At 46.6% G+C, this 20,006-nt stretch overlaps 1 protein-coding gene across 3 annotated transcripts in view; it reads left to right on the top strand.

Moving 5' to 3' along the window:
- FRMD3 (FERM domain containing 3) overlaps positions 1-20,006 on the top strand; it is a 262,640-nt gene that overhangs the window by 186,455 nt on the left and 56,179 nt on the right. For all 3 annotated transcript variants that reach the window (XM_004581134.3, XM_004581133.3, XM_058672580.1), the window contains 3 exons: positions 4,258-4,355; positions 10,358-10,481; positions 18,517-18,604. In XM_004581134.3, the coding sequence (XP_004581191.2) occupies positions 4,258-4,355; positions 10,358-10,481; positions 18,517-18,604 (310 nt within the window). The remainder of the gene's footprint in view (positions 1-4,257; positions 4,356-10,357; positions 10,482-18,516; positions 18,605-20,006) is intronic.

Below are 20,006 nucleotides of genomic sequence, written 5' to 3' on the forward strand. Positions count from 1 at the left end.
CTTTGAATATATACCACCTGATAACTTAAAGAAAGATCTTTTGTTGTTGAGCAAAGTCCCTTTTGAGAGTAAGAAAACATATAGCTCTAGTTAAGGACTCCAGTGAACCCCCTCAGTTGAGTTCACTAGAGGCTTTCTGCCTTGGACGGAATAGCTGTGGACAGTTTAATCTTTCCAAAGGAAACTAAAATAGTCCTCTGCCTGCCTATGGGGAGAAATGGGCTTTTCTTAACACAGTCCTTGGAGTTCCAAACCAATTTAGAAACCACAGAAATCTTTGAGTCCATACTGCCTAAATGCTCGTCTTGATGACATTTGATTTTCTTCTTGTAAAGATAATATACAATTTGAGAAGAAGTTGAGCTTACATTCATTGCCATGCTTTTGATAAAGCATGTTTTGGAGTCAAGACATGGGCATAAGCAAGGAAGTTAACAAGAGTGAGAACAATTACATACCCAGAGAGGAGCTGGAAGTGCCTTTTTGTCCTTCAGTTCTCTGTTTAAACACTCACCTAAAATCCTTGATTCCTGGGTCGTCGTCTATAAATACTACATGGAATTGAATCTTACCAGAAACATGCTAATTTTAATTTGTAAAGTAAGAACAATCTCTAAATTCGCGTTCAGTAGAGAAGTAATATAATGAAAATGATACAGTAAATTGTGTTTCAGACCCACTAGTGTTTTGTTGTGTAATACAGGAATGAAACTGGGGGAAAAAGACGCATTGTTGTTTTGGGAGCTCTCACATTAGAAAATACGCATCCTAAATTCGAAGCCATTTGGAAGGACTGGTGGATTATGCTGACTCCACGGTAACCCTGCTTACGTCCAGAGCTCACTGACAGGAGTAGTGGCTGTGAAAGCTGGCATCTGGATTCCAGGCCCCTGGTAGCTTTCATTTTAGCCCTGATCTCTTGAGTTGTGGGTCAGAACTCAGGCTCTCACATCTGTAAACAGTTTCTGGGTCTCATCCAGCATCACCTGGGAATTCATCACAAACACAGATTTATGGCCCTTGCCCCAGACCCACTGAATCTAAAACCCTGGGGAGGCGCACCAGAAAAGTGTATCTTCATCATCCTCTTCAGGTGGTTCTGCAGCATTCCAGCATTTGAGAACTTGAAGGAAGGTTGTGTGTTCAGAAGTATTCATTTCCCGGGACAGGTATGAAAATTTTCAGCTTAGTGGTTTTTAGTCTGTTCTCAAGGATATGCCAACACAACCATGGTGATCTAACTGCAGAACATTCTTGTCACCCTTGTAGGTATAGATTTCCTATAAACATCCTGTTTCTCTGCACTCCCCTTAGTTCCTGTGTATTCTGAACATTTCCTGCAAGGCCGCGATGGGGACTGACTGAGAGGCGCCCTTTTCTCCATCTCCAGTTCGGGCACTGATCCAGGGAGTGCCCTAGGCTCCTTCCCTAACAAGCGCAGTAGTGTTCTTTTGACAAAATGAACCCTAAACCGAGCTGGAACTGTGTGAGCAGCTGCCTTTCCCCTGCTGCTCCTCCTACCCTGACTTAGCTCCTCACAATGCTCTCCACCAAGAGCGTCCTGTGGGCCACCTGGGTTGCCCGTGCCTGGTGCAGTACACAGCATAGCACAGGTGAGAAATGAAGACTCGTTGAATGAAAGCATTGGGAAGGCACTGAATCTGCCCCAACATCCTGGGTTGCGGCACACCAGGCCTGGCCGTCGCTCTGTGGCCCTCAGGTGTTAGTCATCCTCACTGGTCCTCCATTTTTCAGCCTCTCCTGTGGAGTTGTGCCAGCTGCTCCTTGGAAGGCTGAGCAATCACATGACTTGACTCCTGGAGGAGGGCATTAGAGTCCTCCAGGGAAGCAGAACTGACAGGATATGGACACACACACACACACAGAGTTAAAACATTTGAAAAGTTCTGGGGCATATCAGATTAAGCTTTCACCTACAGTGCTGGCATCTCATATGGGTATCAGTTCAGAGGCCCAACTGCTCTAATTCCAATCCAGCTCCTGTTCATGTGTTTGAGAAAGCAGCAGAAGATGCCTGAGCGCTTGGGTCCGTGCACCCACGTGGGAGACCCAGAAGAAGCTCTTGGCTTCTGGTTTCAGACTGGCCCGGCTCCAGTTTATTGTGACCATTTGGGGAGCTAATCAATAGTTGGAAGATCTTTTTCTCTCTGTCCTCTCTGTAACTCTGCCTTTCAAATAAAAGTAAGCCTTAGAAAGTGATACTGTGCTTAGAATGGTACTAAATTTTTTTTGAAAGTTCATGGGAAGGCCTGTGAGTTCTCCTTTCCACTCTCCATGTCCTTTCCGAAGGCCCCTCATGGGTGTATGCAGAAATGATGAGATTGGCTGTGAGAAATTGGCTCGCATGGTTGTAGAGGCAGAGCAATCCTGGGATCTGCTGGCTGCGAGCCAGAGGCTGGAACGCTGGGTTAGAGGTCCGAGAGCTGCTGAGCCAGGGTGTGAATTCCAGTGCATGGGTGAAGGTCCACAGACCAGGAATGCTGACGGCAGGAGACTAATGTCCATGTAGAGCACCAGGTGCAAGTGTACCTAACCTCCCTGTGCCTCAATAGATTAGATGGTGTCCACCTGCTTGGCTCATCCGGTCAGAGGCTGACTTCCACAGACACAGTCTCATATTCACCCTGATGTCCTGTTGAACCACATACTGCTCATCCTGCGGCCTAATCACGCTTCCCCCTATCGCAAGGTAGTAACTGAGCTGGATGGTGGAGAGCTATTCTTTCACTCTGCCCCAACCCTCTAAAGCAAGAGCAGAGGCAAGTGTTTGCTGGAGTGGTAGACACCTGTGTCATACAGGAGTGCCTGGGTTCAGTGTTTGGTTCTGACATCTGACTTCCACTTCGTGCAAAGTGCAGACCCTGGGAGGGTACAGACGATGGCTCGAGTACGTGGGTCCCACCACCCATGGGGAAAATGGAAAAAGCATTCCTGGCTCCTGGCTTTGGTCAGCCCAGGCCTGCCCATCATGGGTATTTGGAAGAGTTAACCAGGGGTGGGGACTCTGTGTCTCCCTGACTCTCAAATAAATAATAATATTTTAAAACACAAGTGTAGAAAAGAATCTGCATACTCTCCTGAGGTTAGATGGGCAGAAGCAATGTCCTGAACCTTGGATAGAAATCCGGAGAGCTCAATTAGCATGGCCAACAGAAAGATTCTGGCAAAAACGATCTTGTTAGGACTGGCAGACTGGCGCCCCCTGGTGATCGCTTCTGGGAACTACAGCGTTTTAAAAAATTTAGTTCTAACATTGCAGTATGCACCTCTATTCCCGAATAAAAGATGGGCTCCCAAATGAAACTTTTAAATATATTTTGACAACAGGACACTGGATTTTCTACCATTCTCTATAACAGCAATGTCACGATAAACTTAAATAGAAGATTGATGGACTTGTGACTATTGCTGAAGGACTAGATGATTGTAATAATATAGGGGAAAACAGTTGGGAGGGGATGGAGGGAGATGGTGAGTGTGGCAGGGAAAACCCCTGAGCCTATAGAGTTGTATCTTGAAAATAAAATAAAGTAAAATAAAATTCATTGCAAGCCAATCTCCTTGATTTGCTGCAAGAACTGGGCATACCTGGTCTGCCTTTCTGTGAGGTAACACTAGGCTGGATCCTTGCGGGGGCCAAACACTTCCTTGGGAGCCCCTGCCTTCCCCTTTGCTGCCAGGGGAGCCCCTTCACCAGCCATTTCATGCCCCAGGTAGACATATGACCTCACTGTTACTGCAGGTGTGGGTACTTGGCAGAGGGCAGCGCCAGCTGTTCACCAATTGGATTCCTGGCTGGCCTCAGAACTGAGTCTCTTTGCCACCAGTTGCTATGAGTCTGTCTGCTCCCAAGAGGCAAATGGGTTGGTCTTAGCTGTCTCTGTTTTAAATACAGGTGCAGGTGGTGATGACAGTGGCCCTGGTCATTACCGTGAGGGAGTCCCTGCCCACAGCTGCAGCCGTAGAGCCCTGTGGCTTGGCTTGGCTCCTTCTATGCCTCTTGGCAAATGCTAAGAAGACTCAGCCCAGTTGGCTTTAGAAGCTGAAAAGTTCTGCTCAGCCCAGACACTCGAGGTTTTCTGAATCCACAGCCCCTCTCTGGTGTGTGGAGTCCCAGCTGCTTGTTTGAACTGGGCAGGCTTCTGGTGAGCCCAGCAAATAAAGCGTGAACAGCCCTCCTCCTCCCCTAGGTTGTGCTAACCAAGACTCAGCACATCTTCTCCTTTTGTATTGCAGGTACCTTTTGTATTTGCAAATTAAAAGAGATATTTTTCATGGCCGACTGCTGTGCTCCTTCTCTGATGCTGCCTACCTGGGTGCCTGTGTCGTTCAAGGTAAGTCTGGCCCAAGCTCACCCACAACTGACTTTGTCCTGGGCTGTTCGGAGATTCCCCTCCCCTCCATCTATACCAGTGTCTGTGATTAGAGGCCAGTAGCGACCTGGGCATTTAACAACAGAGCCCCTCTTCACCATCTCTCGCAAGCCACTGGGGCCCAGGAGGAAGGCCGAGCTGAGCTATCCACAGATAATTTGCAAACATGAAAGCACATGGCTCAAGGTCAAGTCCTGAGTCTCTTGCAAATGAGCTATGTTGTACGGTGTCACAAGAGGCTCTGGCCAAGGGCAGGGAGGTGTTCTGTGTCCTGAGTTTTGACTGACAAGTATGGGGGCTAAGAGGTATATTTGGGTATAGGAGAGGGGTTGAAGCTGAGTCTAGCAAGTCAGGTGTCAATCCAAGGAATTATTCTGTGAATCTATCTTCCTTCATTCCTTCTTTTCTCTCACTCTTTTGTCTTTCTATTTGTAGAAAATATAACTAAAACATAAGTCTATTTTTGGTGCTCAAAACATTAAAATCTATGAATACATGGGCTCTGCAAAAGACTCACAAAAATTACATATTATGACAAAACTATGTATGGATTTAAAAAAATACTTGCACCAAAACAGTCGTCTTTTTATTATTTTTTCTTCCCACTAGTCTTCTGGAATCTCTCTCTCTCACTGTCTCTGTACATATCTGTGTCTCTCACATCCTTTCGCCAGCTGTGAGGTACATGACAAGGTGAGCCAGGCACTGCTCTCATGGTCTGGCCTACCACTTCTCAACATGAATCCTCCTTCCTGTTCCCTTCCTGGCATGTGCACAATAGAGAAACCCCTCCGTTTGTCCCTCTATGAAATGGGTCCACTGTACGTCCTTCTCTGGTCCTCTGATCTAAAATCACTGCAGCACGTCAGCCTTGGCTGCTGCTCTTTGTAGAGTGGACAAGCCTTTGGAGGTTGGCAGAGAGGGAGGCCAGTTGCTGTGTGGACTTGGGGTGGCCTTTGACTGTCCCTTCCTGATGAAGAGGGCATTTGAGGAAAAGCATGTCTTTCAGGGCCTGAAGCAGCCATATGTGGCTGGGGGTGGGCTCAGCAACTAGGAGTGGAGTGAGTGACTCAGGTGTGCTGGCCCTCTGGGGCTATCAGAGCTACTACAGGGTTACGCATTTACATGTTTGCTAGAGTAACATTGAGGAGAGAGAAAGGGAAAGAGGGAGCCTGAGAAAGTTGGGAGGGAGGGAGGGAGGGGTCCTGGGTGAGCCAGGCCAGAGCATAGAGGAGTGACTGTTCTTCAAGAACCATCCCCGGAGGGACCTGCCAGGGAAGCGCGCCATCCTGTTCTGCTTTTAGAGTAAAGCCCCCAATGACTGCATCCAGAGAACCCTCCCTGTTACCAGGGAGCACACAGGCAGCACCCTGGGGAAGCAGACTGGGAAGTGGACTGGCAGATGGGGAAGGAATTTCCATTTATAAACTCAGTCATGGCTGTGGATCACTTTCCACACATTTGGCTGAAGCTGGATTCTGAGGTTCTCTGACGCTTGAACTTAAGGCCACAGTGACCCTGAAGGTCACAGAGAAATGCAGATAAAGCTGGGCTCAGACCACGTTTTCTTAGAGTGATGAGGGAAACAGGGTAAATGATTAGTGAACATGAGGCCAGGGGGCTCCCATGGTCTTCTTGCCTGCTTCAAGGAGTGTGTTTGAAGCCACAGTGTACCTGGAGCGGGCAGGAGACAACCAGGTAGCCGTTGGCTTGCCACCTGTGACAACTGGATTCAGTGGGTGTGTCCAGTGGGCAGTGTGTGCTCTTTCATAACACAAAGTGCAAAATAAAAAAAGATCCTTGCCATCTATTTCTAACCTTTCTTGCTTAAAAAAAGTCCTTCTACAAAACAACATCATGGAGAGAACAGGCTTGTCTTCTTGGCTTGGCGTGTTCAGGCGCTGGGGTGTTTCCTCAGCCCCTGCTAGTCATCCAGAAATCAGTTCAGATGTCACTTCCTCCACATTTAAGCAGGCCTCTCTCCTTCACATTGTTTCTCTCCTTAGGCTTAGTTGCTCTGGGTCCTATTGTGTACTTGGCTTTCACATAGAATCTGGTTTCACAGGAGTAGAGTTTAGGTGCTTTCTTATTGCACACAACAGGCTCACCACTCAACACAGTCAACGTGCCAGGGCATTTGTCTTCATTGTACCCATGTATACCTTCCTGGACTTGGGAAAGGTTAGTAGGTCACGTATGGTAGGGTCTTGCTCATGTGTTTGGTTGTTCATGGGTTCTCCTAATGGATGACTTAGGTGGGCAGCATTGCACTCCTAAGACCCGATGGGCAGGCAACTGTAATGGTGTTGGTCATGGTCCTTCTGTGAGCATCCTTGAAGGCACCTTGACCCAGCTGGGTAGGGATCTTGGAGTTAACTCTGGAGTTCCTGTGTGCTGTACTCAGTGCTCTGTTGGAGTGAGTGCTCCCTCAGACATCACCAGAACCCATTCACCACTTTGCTTCCAACTCTTTGGAATTTCCTGGCAGTTGAATTCTGCTAGAAAAGTGTGAGGATCTCTTTGAAACTTCAGACCATTCAAGATGCTGTGTGCCATGTGTCAATATGTTTAAATAGGGGAGGACCACACTTGGTAAAGATCTTTACTCAGTTCTAAGTTGCCTTCTGCTTTAGGGAAAGTCAGAGTCAACAACAAGCCTTACGGGAAGAGAGAATAGGGCTTGCGATGAGGGAGCAACCCTATGAGGGTTTCAAGGCATTTCTGGCCCTTTCCAGGCCACTATTTGTCATGTTAAGTAGGACAAGGCTGTTGTACATCAAGGTTTCTTGGAAGGAGAAATGCCTGCCACCTCACAACCACTTTGTAGACTGACCTATGTGCCAAAGAAGACTCGATTTTGCATCAGTGACCCATTACCTCATTGTCTATGGAAGTGAAGGTATTGGGTTATGCTGTGGCATGAATATTTAGGCCTAGGGTCAGCCCACTAGGGCTAGTGTGTGCATGCATGTGTAGACTTGTATTAGCTCATTCAAAACTAGGTTGAGTGCATGGCCTGTGTTCATCATTGATCCTGGTTGGGTCCCTCTATTGTTGATTGATTTCTCTTTCTTTTATTCTCCATTCCCATCTTAAACGCAATGGCTGGATTCATAATATGTTTTTGTCTTTGCAAACATCTTTACAAAGTGATTAATTCTGTTTTGTATGTATGCATTTAAATTTTGTAAACTGCACAGGGCTCCAGAACTTTGTTTATTTCTGCCTTTTCATACTTAGAATACTCTTTGGAGTACCTTCCCTTGTTGCTGGGAATGTCTCTCTTCTTGTTTTATTGGCTCCAGTGTCCTTTTCAGTGTGTTTCCTATGTTAGACCTTTTGGTCCCGCCAACAAAGAACATCCAAGTTGTCGCCACCTTTGACTATCACAACTGAGGCTGTGATGAAAAACCGTAAACACACTCTTTTTTTTTTTTTTTGGCACTTAAGAGTTTTTCTGGGATGCGTGAAGGATCTTCCAAAAGGTCATGGGAAACGCATGCTGTTAATACCATTTCCCCATGAACTTCCCAAGAGCTCACGGGAATGAACACTGTCTGTAATTCCATTTCCCTGTGAACGTTCCGATGTCCCCTCACATACCCAAAAGTAAAATTACTGGATCGTAGCAGCTTTCGGAACATTCCCAGTGTCTCTCTAGAAAAACAACATGTACCTAGAACCTCCCCTCCTCCCCCATGCCTGAATGTACAGCTGTTTCCATTTCTTCATGTCTCCACTGGCCTGCTGTTTGTCACCGATACAGATGTGAATTGTGATGCACAGCTTTGCTCTCTTACAAGTCGCAGCATCTCTTTCTGTGCTGACTCTTGGATCTTCTCTTCTGAGAGTTGTCTGCTCATTTCCTTTGCCTTTTTCTCTATTCATTTTTTCTGTCAATGATCTTATTGGTTTGTAGGGGTTTTTTTTCCCCCCTGATGCATATTGGCCCTTGTCAGCCCTTGATTTTGCAAATCTGTTCTTTCAAATCTCTGTTAGTTTGCTACAATGTTCTTCAATAAGAAGTATTTGCATTGTTATGTGATCAGATAAATCAGTTGCTCTCCTAAACTGATGTATTTGGGGTCTTGTTTTAAAAGTCCTTCCTCATATAGTGTATATCTAGGTTGCTAGGGGAACTCTGCAGTTCGAACTCTGTTAAAGACCTTTGAGAGCTTTGCAGTCCTCCAAGTTTTGTCCCTTTGCAATCAGTAGGGTGATTGGGCGGTGGAAAGCAGTAGATACAAGGGACAGCACTGGGTGTGGTTTTTCAGATGTGTTCAGAACAGTGATTTCTCACTTACTTCAGATGTTGATAATCACATTCTGCTAACACAGTTTCTCCTGAATCCTGCATATTGCATTGTCTCCCTGGCTTCTGCCTGAGAACCTTACTATTGGGCTCATTTTATGCAGTACATTTGTGGTTTCCATAGAGCATGCCCACTGCCAGGTGTCATCGTTACTCCTTCAGGCTGTGGACTGGGCACCTGCTTCTAGTAACTCCCTCTGGCTGCTCAGAGACAGATAGCCTGAAGATCCTCCTGTGCAGTCTTGAGCTACTGAACAACAGGGGCCATTGCGAGGAATGCAGGGCTGGGCAATTCCATCACTGACACCCTGGGCTGGTGTGGTCTTCTGGGATGACTGTCATGTATGAGGTCTGTCCTTTACCAAGTTGTCAATCAGCATTTAGCTGAGTTAGAATTTTAGCCTTGTAGGTTCTGATATACATGGTTGTGTATCATTGGCTTTGCAGAACGACAGGCTTATTTTTAAGTGCAAACATTTTGAGTTCCTTTATGTTGGAATTTTTGAATGAGTGAGCTGTGCCTGCCCAAATCTGAGTGCAGGCAGCTCCGTCCAGGGAATCGCTAGACTCAGAATATGAGATGCGAAAGAACCTTGAGAAAATCTCATTGTTTCCAACCAGGGGTAGCACTATCTACTATCCTGGAAAAGTTTGGAAATAGTGGGAGGAACATTCACTTTTTTAAAAAAAATTATTTATTCTTATTTGAAAAGCAGATTTACAGAAAGAAGGAGATATAAAGAGATCTTCCATCTGCTGGTTCACTTCACAAATGGCCACAGTGGCCAGAGCTGAGCTGATCTGAAGCCAGGAACCAGGAGCTTCTTCTGAGTTTCTCATATGTGTGCAGGGGCTGAAGGACTAAGCCCATTCTCCATTGCTTTCCCAAGCTGTAATCAGAGAGCTGGATTGTAAGTGGAGCAGTCAGGTCATGAACTGGCCCCCATATGGGATGCTGGTGCTGTAGGGTGGAGGATTATCCTGTTGAGCTACTGCACTGGTCCAGGAACATTAACTTTCTCTACTTTTTAAAAGATTTAACAAATAAACATTTCATACAGTGATGGCGCGTGGCACGTTGTTTTGACATACACATATGTTGTGGAGTGATTTAATTGAGCTCACTGACAGGTGTATTAGTTCACATACTTGCTATTTTTTATGTTATGTTAAAATCTGTTCTCAGTGATTTGTCAAATATGTAATACATGGTTATTATCTTGCACAGTAGATCTGCTAAACATATTCTTTCTGTCTAATTGAGATTTGGAAATTTAGGGCTAACTTCTTGGGGAGGTGGATATGATGTAGCGGGCATCATGAATCCTAGTATTTAGTGCCTGAAGGCTAGAGATACTAATTATCCTATAATTCCTTGGAAAGTCTCAGTAAGATTGTCTAGACCCCAACATGCCAACAGTGCTGTGTTGCACAGATAATGATTGAGGGTTTTTTGTTGTATAGGTACCAAAAACTTGATTGCGAGAGGTTTGACAAGCCCAAGTGCATTTTGAGTTTCCAATCCAGATACTCTGCCCATGAACTTCCATGGGACAAACACACTGGTCTTCTGGGTGGCAGGGAACACCCCACATACACCCTACTCTTGATTTGCTTTTACTCCTTCTCTTTGTTTTTCTGCTGGTTGCAGCTGAGCTGGGGGATTACGATCCTGATGAGCATCCTGAGAATTACGTCAGTGAGTTTGAAATTTTCCCAAAGCAATCCCAGAAGCTGGAACGAAAAATCATGGACATTCATAAAAATGAGCTCAGGTAAGAGGGGTAGACGTTGGTGGACAACGTGAGAGGCGAGGATGTCTTCTGCCTGCAGGAATGTGGGAGTGTGGTGGCAAACAAGAGTGTCCCTGATGCGTAGGTGGACTCTCCCGGAGGTGGGGCAGTATTTCTGGGGCTGTCAAGGACACCACAGTTCCCACCATCAACATGTGCCTCAGTGGCAAGGGCTCCCTGGGAGCCTGCGTATGAACCACCATGGTTGTTAGAGCCGTACATCTCCCTGCATATGTGGGTTTCTGAAAGCAACATCCAAGGTAGATAAGCTCATTTGGAGTTTGCATGGCCAAACCTCGCTGTGACCATGGCTGGAAGCATTGGCTCCAAGTACAATAAAATCCATCTCAAGGTTCGCTTGGTGGAGCTGCTTTCAAGATGGCAGATTTAGTGGCCACCCCCCCCCTTTTCTTGGTTCTAGGGCTTGGGGACTGTCACCTCTCAGATGTGGTGGCAGGAGTTGCAAAATTGCAGGCAATGTTCATGCTGTGCCAGACACTGTTCTAAGCACGTTGCACTGATTAGCTTCTTTAGTAAGCCATGGCTATAGGTGCTCTAGTTACTGCTGTGTTGTAGAAGAGGGCACTCAAGCTCAGAGAGGCTAAGCAGCTGCCCAGAGTCACACAGCAAATAAGTGTGGGAGCCTGCGTGGGAATTTAGGGAGCTGGAGATTAAGCACTGTGGGACACTTTCACACCACACAGGCTCCTGGGAACAAAATGAAGCATGCAGAGAAATCATCACTGACCTAGAATTCAAGTAACTCTGCTGTTCTAGTCTGTAACAACTCCTTTCTGTAACTACGGAAAAATACATTTTGAGAACAGTATCAGTCATGAAGAGGGTTGTGACACATGTTGATGAAGAACTGCAAGAGTGGAGAGACATTTGTCTTCTGGGCCTTTGGCGGTTATAAAGAAACAGTGTTAGTGAGGCAGGAATTACAGGACAATTAAATCTCAGGGGGTGGGGTGGTGATAGTAGGATAAGAATGCCCAAACTCCCTGCCTCAGGCAAGCACTCCCCCTCCTGGTGAGTCTGAGAAAAGCATGCGTGCACACTGCAGGTAGAGACTCAGCTTGAGACAAAGGCGATCAGCTCTCGAAATATTGTACTGATTTAAGAAAGCCACGTATTTCTCCACCCCCCTTTTTGGGAAAAAATTATATATTTTTATTAGAGAGGCAGATTTACAGAGAGGAGGAGAGACAGACAGGATGATCTTCCATCCTATGGTTCACTCCTTAATATGGCTTTAATGGCTAGGGCTGAGCCAGGTGGAAGCCAGGAGCTAGGAGCTTCTTTCGGGTCTCCCATGAGGATGCAGGGTCCTGAGGATTTGAGCTGTCCTCCACTGATTTCCCAGACCACAAGCAGGGAACTGGAAAGGAAGTGGAGCAGCTGAGATGTGAACCCATGTGGGATGCTGGTACTTGCTAGGATTAGCCAGTTGAGCCATCACCCTAGCCCTCACGGGCCCTTTCTATGTATGCAAAACATTTGCTGTTCCTTTTGCATTGTAGAGACAAGTGCATTGGAGGTGGTAGTGAATTTCCAGAATTCTAATGGAGGTGTCTGTGGTGTGGCATTGCCCTAGGGGCCATACAGTGAGCACTGTTGGGCCAGAGTTGACTGCAGAGTGATAAGAGGAGCATAGGAAAGTGCTCCTTAAGCACATATGCAGGGCCCCAGGTGTCCAAGATACAGGATAAAAATGAACATGTATTGAGCACCTACTGGATGTCAGACACTGTGCTGAGAGTTTTGCATGAGTCGTCCTGGTTAGTGTCTCCAAAAGGCAAGGGCAGTTCAAACCAGAACAGCCCTGCTGGTGCCACAATATGGACGTAACTTGACATTCATACACATGCATGTATATAGCTCTGTGCTGGAGTCAGTGGTTGTTGGAGTGTTTTGTGGTGATCACTGTGGCAATGATGGCCGAGGGCAGAGATGAGGAGGAGGACCAGTTGGTGATTTCTACTTTCCACACAAGAGACACCGAAGACCTAAGAAATGATGGAAGTAGGGCAATTTGGAAGAAAGGGAATTCTGGGAGACATTGCAACATGACTTGGAGACCCAGTGGATTGCATGGGGAAAGGAATGAGTCAAAGAAGATTCCAGATTTTTTTTTTCAGTAGCAGGGAAGCTGTACCTTGGATCCTGCACCAACATCTGGGTTTCTTGGCATTCTGAAAAGTGGTCATTCTGCCCTCAAGGAATGCAGGGAATACAGTTGACCAGCTGTAGTCTATGAATCTTGGAAGTGAGCTTTGTGGTTTGAGCAAAGCTGTGGTACATGTGACACCACAGGAGTATCCGAAGAGCCTTTGTGTCCAAGTCCACGTTGGACGTCTGAATAAAGGAACTGCTGGCATCAAGTGGTGTTGTAAGGACAGTCGGGGTGGGGATGAGGAATCCCTCTGTGTTTTTGTTCACCCGTTGTTGTTTATTCTCTCTCAGTGTAGTAGAAACAGTTGTTAGGTTTGGAAAAGCACAACAAGCAGCTGCTAGTACAGACGGAGAGAGACAGATGAGGAATGTGCAGTAGGGGATGAGGCCTTGGCAGATCCAGAGCAGCCTCAGCCCCACACAGGTGGAGAACACGTTGCTCTTCTTGCATGGGGAACCCAGTGTTTGGTAGGTTACTGTGCATGGTACCAGGAAGGAGTCATGGATGGAGAAGACTCACGTAAGCTGTGCCTGTGTGGCCAGCCCCTCCTCCTGTCCCAGCTGCCCAAGCACCTCTGGGCTGGACACAGCGTAGGATTCATAGCCAGGTGCTGACTTGTTACAGAGCCTTTATAAGAGGATTCCTCTTTGTTGGGATTTCTGAACCAGCTGAGCAAAAGAAATAAAGGAAATTAGATGACAATAGGGGATGCTGACACATTAGCAAAAGTGATGATGATGATGATGATGATGATGAAGCTTTGTTGTTGGATAAACATTCTTTTTAACCTGTGGAGGGCATGATGTCAGGAGTGTTTCTAACCACCTTATTGGCTAGAATCATTCTACACCTGTGCTCACTGAGGAAGGGATTCAAGAAAACTAATCAGAGATGAAGGACTTGGCTCGCTGAAAGACTGCACATGCCGCTTGATGGTGGGACCAAGAAGTCTTAGCAGACCCTCATGTGTAAGAAATCTCAGGAGGAAGAGAGAGGAGGGAACGAGGATGACTGTCTTTGCAAACATAGAAGATGAAGGCCAGTGTTTAGCCTTGCTATTACAACACATGTTCACACCCCACAGCAGAGCAGCAGGGTCTGATTGCGGCTTACAGCTTCTGACTCCACCTTCCTGCAGCTGCAGACCCTGGGAGGCAGCAGTGGCAGCTCCAGTGGTTGGGCCTCTCTCTCTGAGGAAGATACAAGTTGTATTCCCAGCTCTTGGCTTTGGCTGGGCCTAGTCCTGGCTGTTGCAGGCATTTAAGAACATGAAACAGAGGGGGAGAGCCAACTCACTTGGAGTTTATGTTTCATCTTCCTATATTAATTGATTAAAATTAGTAATTATTTTTATTTTTGATGATTTTTACATAGTTGTTTAGGGTGATAAGGGTCAAGGACTACAGAAAAGTGGTTGAGATCACCATTTCCATCTCTCTTTTTTTTTCCTTCGTGTATCTGGGGGAAAAGGGGAGACAAGGAGAGAAGCCACACTGCCTCTCAAATGCTTCTGTACGCTAGGATGGAAGACAGCCACTTGATACCACCCCAGGGTCCCTGATGTGGGGCGTGCTCTGAGGGTCCTGCTGATGAGGTTTTGATAGTTCAACAGTTCCAAATTATTGCCAGTACTGCCACTCCAAGCATGATTAAATCTCCCCAGAATCCACTGGTTGACATAGTCCACTTTAGAGTTTCCACTTGCCCAGGTATTTGCTACCAACACTTGGCTGGGGTAGTTGATCAGTTTGTTCTGTCCTCCATCCTCTGTTGTGGTACCAGGTGTCCTTTGTAGACTCCAATGTACTGCTATATTCTCTGTGTGCACCTGGATATGCTGTCCACTGTTAAGCCACTGAGGAGGCCCAGCTCTGACACATGTACTCCACGATCAGGCTATGCAACCTGCAATTCTCTCCATGGTTGGGATTCTGAGTCCAGCAATTCAGTTGGGGTGATCCCCATAGAAAATTCATCTGAGGTGACTCCAGACCTGATTCTTGTGTGTGTGTTTGCCAATACAGGGTCTGGCACAGTCTGTCGCCCCAATCAGCTTATGCACATGCTGCTGATTGCAATTGCTGGGTCAGCTCTCTCTCCAGCCATGTCTTCTACACAAACCAATGTGTGTTGTAGTCCAAACTGATCCTGCCCAACACACTCGGTCTTCACATATGTCAGGGGGTACTGCAGCCTAGTCAGAGTGACCTGCAATAACCCCCATCATATATGCCCCCTGTCCTGGTTCCTATGCTTGCCAGTATGCACAGCAGACTAGTCCTGTCTGTCCCATATCCCATTCAGCTCTCATGCATGTCAATGAGCCTTGAAGTCTAGTTCAACCCAACCAGTCCCATTAGCCAGCCCATACAAATGCTGGCAGGTGCTACTCTCTGTCTAGCCATGCCTGTCCAGTCCTGGTTCTCATGCTCACCAGTGGGAGTGACAACCCAGGAGGGAGGTGCCCATTGTTTCCCTCTTGGGTTGCCATTCCCACTGCTGGATCATGCACTCTCCAGGTGGCTCTATAGTTTAACTTGACAGAATTTGCTCCCTCTCCCATGCCAGCCTCTGCCTGTTGATGCTGTGGCAAAGCCCGACCAACCCACACCCATTCTGACTTATGCATGTACCAGTAAGAACAACCACCCAGCCTGACTTTCCCCTGATTTTGCTCACATTAGGGCAACAGGTATTGTAGTTCTGCCTAGCCTGATCTTTACCAATCCCAACTCATGTTCTCCAATGGGAGTGGTGATCCAGCAGGGGAGCCCTCCATAGACCCCCCTGCCAGCTTTGTCCCTTTCCCCACGGGTCTCATGTGTGCTGGTTGGGTGCTGTGGCCCAGGCTGGCATGGCCCGCCTCACCTCGATATTTGCTAGTGGATGCTGTAGCCTAGGTGGGTCCGTCCCACCCCCAATTCCAGCTCATGCTGGTAGGGGCTACAGCCTAGCCCAGCCCATCCGGACCCCAGTCCTGGCCTTCATGTGAAGTGGCTTGTGTTGCGACCCAACCCACCCCGAACTACACTCCATTCTGGTGCTTGATTCACCAGCAGTTGATATGAACTGGTCCAGACTGATTGGCCCCCATCCTGTGCCAAATGTGTGCCAGTGGGTACCATTCGCTGGCCTGGTCCAGGCTGCTCCCTGTCATGGGTCTTGCACTCACCTGCAGGGAGTGTCCTGATAGAGGAGTTGTCCAAGTTCCTCCATCAGGACCTTTCCCATTGCCAGATCTCGTGCACACGCATGGGTCCGTGGGCCAGCCCTACTTAGTCCACCTCCTATCCTAGCAGGAACAGTGGCCTTTCCCAACTGTCCTTCACCCATTACAGTATTTACTGTTGTGTGTTACAGCCCAGTCAAGCCTAGTCCACATGCCGACACAGCTCACACATGGCTCAGCAGGGGCAGAGACCTACCTTAGACTGTCCTATACCCATGCTGAGTCTCACGAGCACCAGTGGATGCTGTAGTCTAGCCTAATCTGGTGTACTCCAGATCCAGTCCACACTCATGCTGAGGGAGATAGCATCCATGCCCAGACCAGACCGCAACCCCCACTCTGGCCTTTGTACTCACCAGTGGGAACCACAACCCAACCAGAACATCCCCTTAGCTCCCCAACCAGGTCTGTTCCTAGCCATGGATCTTGCACGTGCCAGTGTTTGCTCTAACCCAGCTTGGCATAGGCCCTCACATGTCTCGGCCTTTGGATGCTGTAGCCTGGCATGACCCAGCCTTCTCCCAATCCCAGTTCTCGCTGGTGAGTGCTGGCACCTGGCCCTGTTCATTTTGTTTTCATCCCTGGCTCATGCACACTGGTAGGCGCGACAGCCTAGCCCAGTATGACCTGTGTTCCAGCCTGGTTTCTGCACTTGTTGGTGAACTAAGGTTTGCTAGGCCCTGTCTGGTCCGTCCTCTTCTAAAACCAACCCACACATTTGCCGATAGTTAAAGCTACCTTGTCCAGTTTGCCTGACCACCAGACCTGAACCATGTGCTCACCACAAGAGCTATGACCCAATAAGGGTGTTTCTCACATTCTTGTACTCTGCCCACTCTCAGATCAAGACCTCACACATGGCAGAGGGTGCTAGGCCCTTTCCCGGCATAGTCTGCCCTTCCCTCTTGGCCTTGTATGAGCTGGTGAATGTTGCAGCCTGGCCCACCCCACATTCTGTTTTAGGATGCACATGTGAGTGCTGCAGCCTGGATCTTCCCAGACTATTTTCTGTCCCTGTCCCTGTGAGTGTTGGCAGGTGGCATGGTAAAGCTCATGAATTATTGCAACGTCAGAATGAGGGTCGCCATCACTCAGGTCAAATAGAGAACCAACGATACCTCAGATATCTCTGTTATTCTCCGCCCAACATCTGTCAATATGCAAGAGTCAGCATATCTCTGAATTTTAATACTTTAGTTTTGTTTTGCTTATTTTGAAAGTCATGGAAATGGGAATAGTCAGTGTGTATTCATTTATGTCTATAGTCTTGTTGAAGTTTATTTTTGTGACAGTGTTTTGCTTTGTTGGGCATATCTTAGAATCCACATTTTTTTTATTAATTATTTTGCATTATGTGACAGTTTCATAGGCTCTGGGAATCCCCCCACCCCTCCCCACGCCCCTCCCCCCTGGTGGATTCCTCCACCTTGATGCAGTATTACAGTTCAAATTCAATCAAGATTCTTTCCTTGCAAACGTATACCAAGCACAGAGTGCAGCTACTTATTGTCCAGATGGGTAATCCACATATTTTTGATTGCATAGTATCCCATTGTCTACCCACTCTTCTGTTGTTAGACATTTAATCTTTTTCTATTATAATTAGCACTACCAGGAAAATTCTCAATATTTTTTGATATAGCCTGCACTAAAATAGCAGTGGGTGAAATTGCTGTGTCTGGACTGAGCTAGTGTATTCAGAAGCAACTAACCAGCATCTCTGAAACAGGGAAGGAAGAAAACGTGGTTGGGGTGAAGGAGATGGAAAGAGAAAGAGAATGGAAGGAGTGATCCAGAAAAGATAAGAGTTGTTGGATTATAAGGGTCCATATTGTGATCGTGATGGATAGAGGCGATATCCTTAAACGTGGGTCAGATGTAGTGTGCTGAGGGCAAGGAGAAGATGTTGGAAGATTTCTGGGTATGCCAGTGCTTTAGGGATGTTAAAGGAGTGGAGGAGTGGAAGTAGATTAAACATTGCAGCATAGTCACACACTTGGAAAAAGAAAGAAACTCCTGTTGTTTCTCAGAGCAAACCCTTTAACTGCTAGTATCATGTGATCATCCTTTGGGGCTGGCTCAGATTCTCCCACGTATATGTGGTAGTGATGTTAGCCAATGTGGGGTCTGAAATCTTGAACTGTCCTAGTTTAGACAGTAACCTGGAAAGGACTTCACAATCATCCATACTGGTGGGCTTTATCACCTCTTGAGGCCATGACCTTGTTTTTTGTCCTGGAGGCCTCTCATGGAAAAGTTGATAATTCCTCTGTCTGGACTTGTTGGTCAGGTAAAAGGATTGCCCAGTTTTACCCTGAGCAGGGAGTGGTAACCTCATTTACCTTGGATCATCTTTTAAATGCGTGGAAAGGAATGGATAATGGGGGCGGGTTAGCTTACATTAAGTTTGAGTTTGCAGGGGCCTGCTTCTCAGTAACTTCATCACTTTGCTAACTGTTAGGGTCCTTGGAATACTAAGAATATGTGTGGGCTGATCATGGAACAACTAACCAAGGACCGGGACCTCAGAGTCCTTGGCTTGGGGATCCTCGTGCTGAAAACAAAGTGTCGTATTTCTGCTGTTCTCCGTTTTGACTCTTCTGTAATTTTAGAGGCCAGAGCCCACCGGTTGCTGAATTTAACTTACTCCTGAAAGCTCACACGTTGGAAACCTATGGGGTGGATCCTCATCCGTGTAAGGTAACTGTCCCTTATGAAACTACCACACAGTGATTGCTTGGCCCCTGGAGAGAAATACAGTGTGTGCAAAGAGCAAATCCCTCTGGGGAGATTTCCACAGTATGACCCCCACCTTCCTTTGGAAGTGGGCTTTGCCTCAGTGTTGGCAGTTGTTTTTCTCCACTGGCCATTTGCCAGTCGCTGGCTAATTGCAGAGTGGTGGCCATAGTCTCCAGAATTAATAATACATGGGTTCATTCTTCAAGTTCCTGGCTCCTCCCCACAAGACTAACATTTTTACTTTCAAGGTTATTTTCAGAAAAAAGACAATCCTTAAAAATAGGAAAGGAATCTCCAACTCTTTCTATTTTGTTGCAGATGTCAAGATTGCATTAGTTTTTATGGCTAAATAATATTCCATCACGTATATGTGTCATATTTTTCTTACTCAATGTCAATTGATGAACATCTGTGCTGAGACAAGGCAGAATCAGTAAAAAAAATAGAAGGGCAATTTTTCTCTTATTTGTGGAAGTTAATATATATATATATATATATACAGAGTATAAAAATGTGGGACTATCATATCATTTGGTATGTGGTTACAAATACTACTTCACTGAATCTTACCATGTAAATGATAATGTACTCTACTATCCCTGTTACAAAAATTATCATGAATTCTCACCTTGTGATATTAATGTCACTGTTGTCAAAATAGTATATGTGAGTATTTATATAATGTCTACATCTGACATAAATGTGACAACAGGTTAAAAATTGTTAAATTTTGAAGCAAAGCTATTTAAAGCAGGAAAGCAGAAGAAAGATTTCAAATTGCGTTTTGGCGTTGGGAGCGTTTTATGGTTTTTTTTCTTTTTCCCTGTACTCACACTATTTGACAGTACTTCTCTCCAGGATGAAATGCAAACCACCTGTGTCAGCATGCCCTCGGCTCCAACCCAAGTGACTGAATCAGACTTCAGGGCCATAGCTGGATGTGTTCACATTGTTCATGCTGATGGACACATTGCGCAGAAATGATCTCTGTATATCTTCACCTATACGTCAAATAGACACTATCCCTTATCCAAAACTATGCATCACTTCAGCCCAGTGCAAGAGACATGTTTGAATTGTCTTAAATCATTTCTTTAGCTGCATCAGAGCAGCGAGCAGCAGTTGGCCAAGGACTCGTCCCGTGGCACTCAGCTCAGGCTGCCTGGGGTGGCTTCCTAAGTACCCCAGAGTGTGCCCCAGCTTCTGTACATCAGGACCTGACAGGCTGGCAGCCAGACTCCCAGGGGGTGGCAGTGAGCAGCTGTGGCTGAGGGCCTGGGGACTTGTCTACACTGACATTTGTCCACACAATTGTTTCAGATTTGCCAGCTGCTCCTTGCTCATAATGGTATAAATCATTAGA

The sequence above is a fragment of the Ochotona princeps genome, chromosome 14, assembly GCF_030435755.1.
Source record: "Ochotona princeps isolate mOchPri1 chromosome 14, mOchPri1.hap1, whole genome shotgun sequence".
NCBI classification, from domain to species: domain Eukaryota; kingdom Metazoa; phylum Chordata; class Mammalia; order Lagomorpha; family Ochotonidae; genus Ochotona; species Ochotona princeps.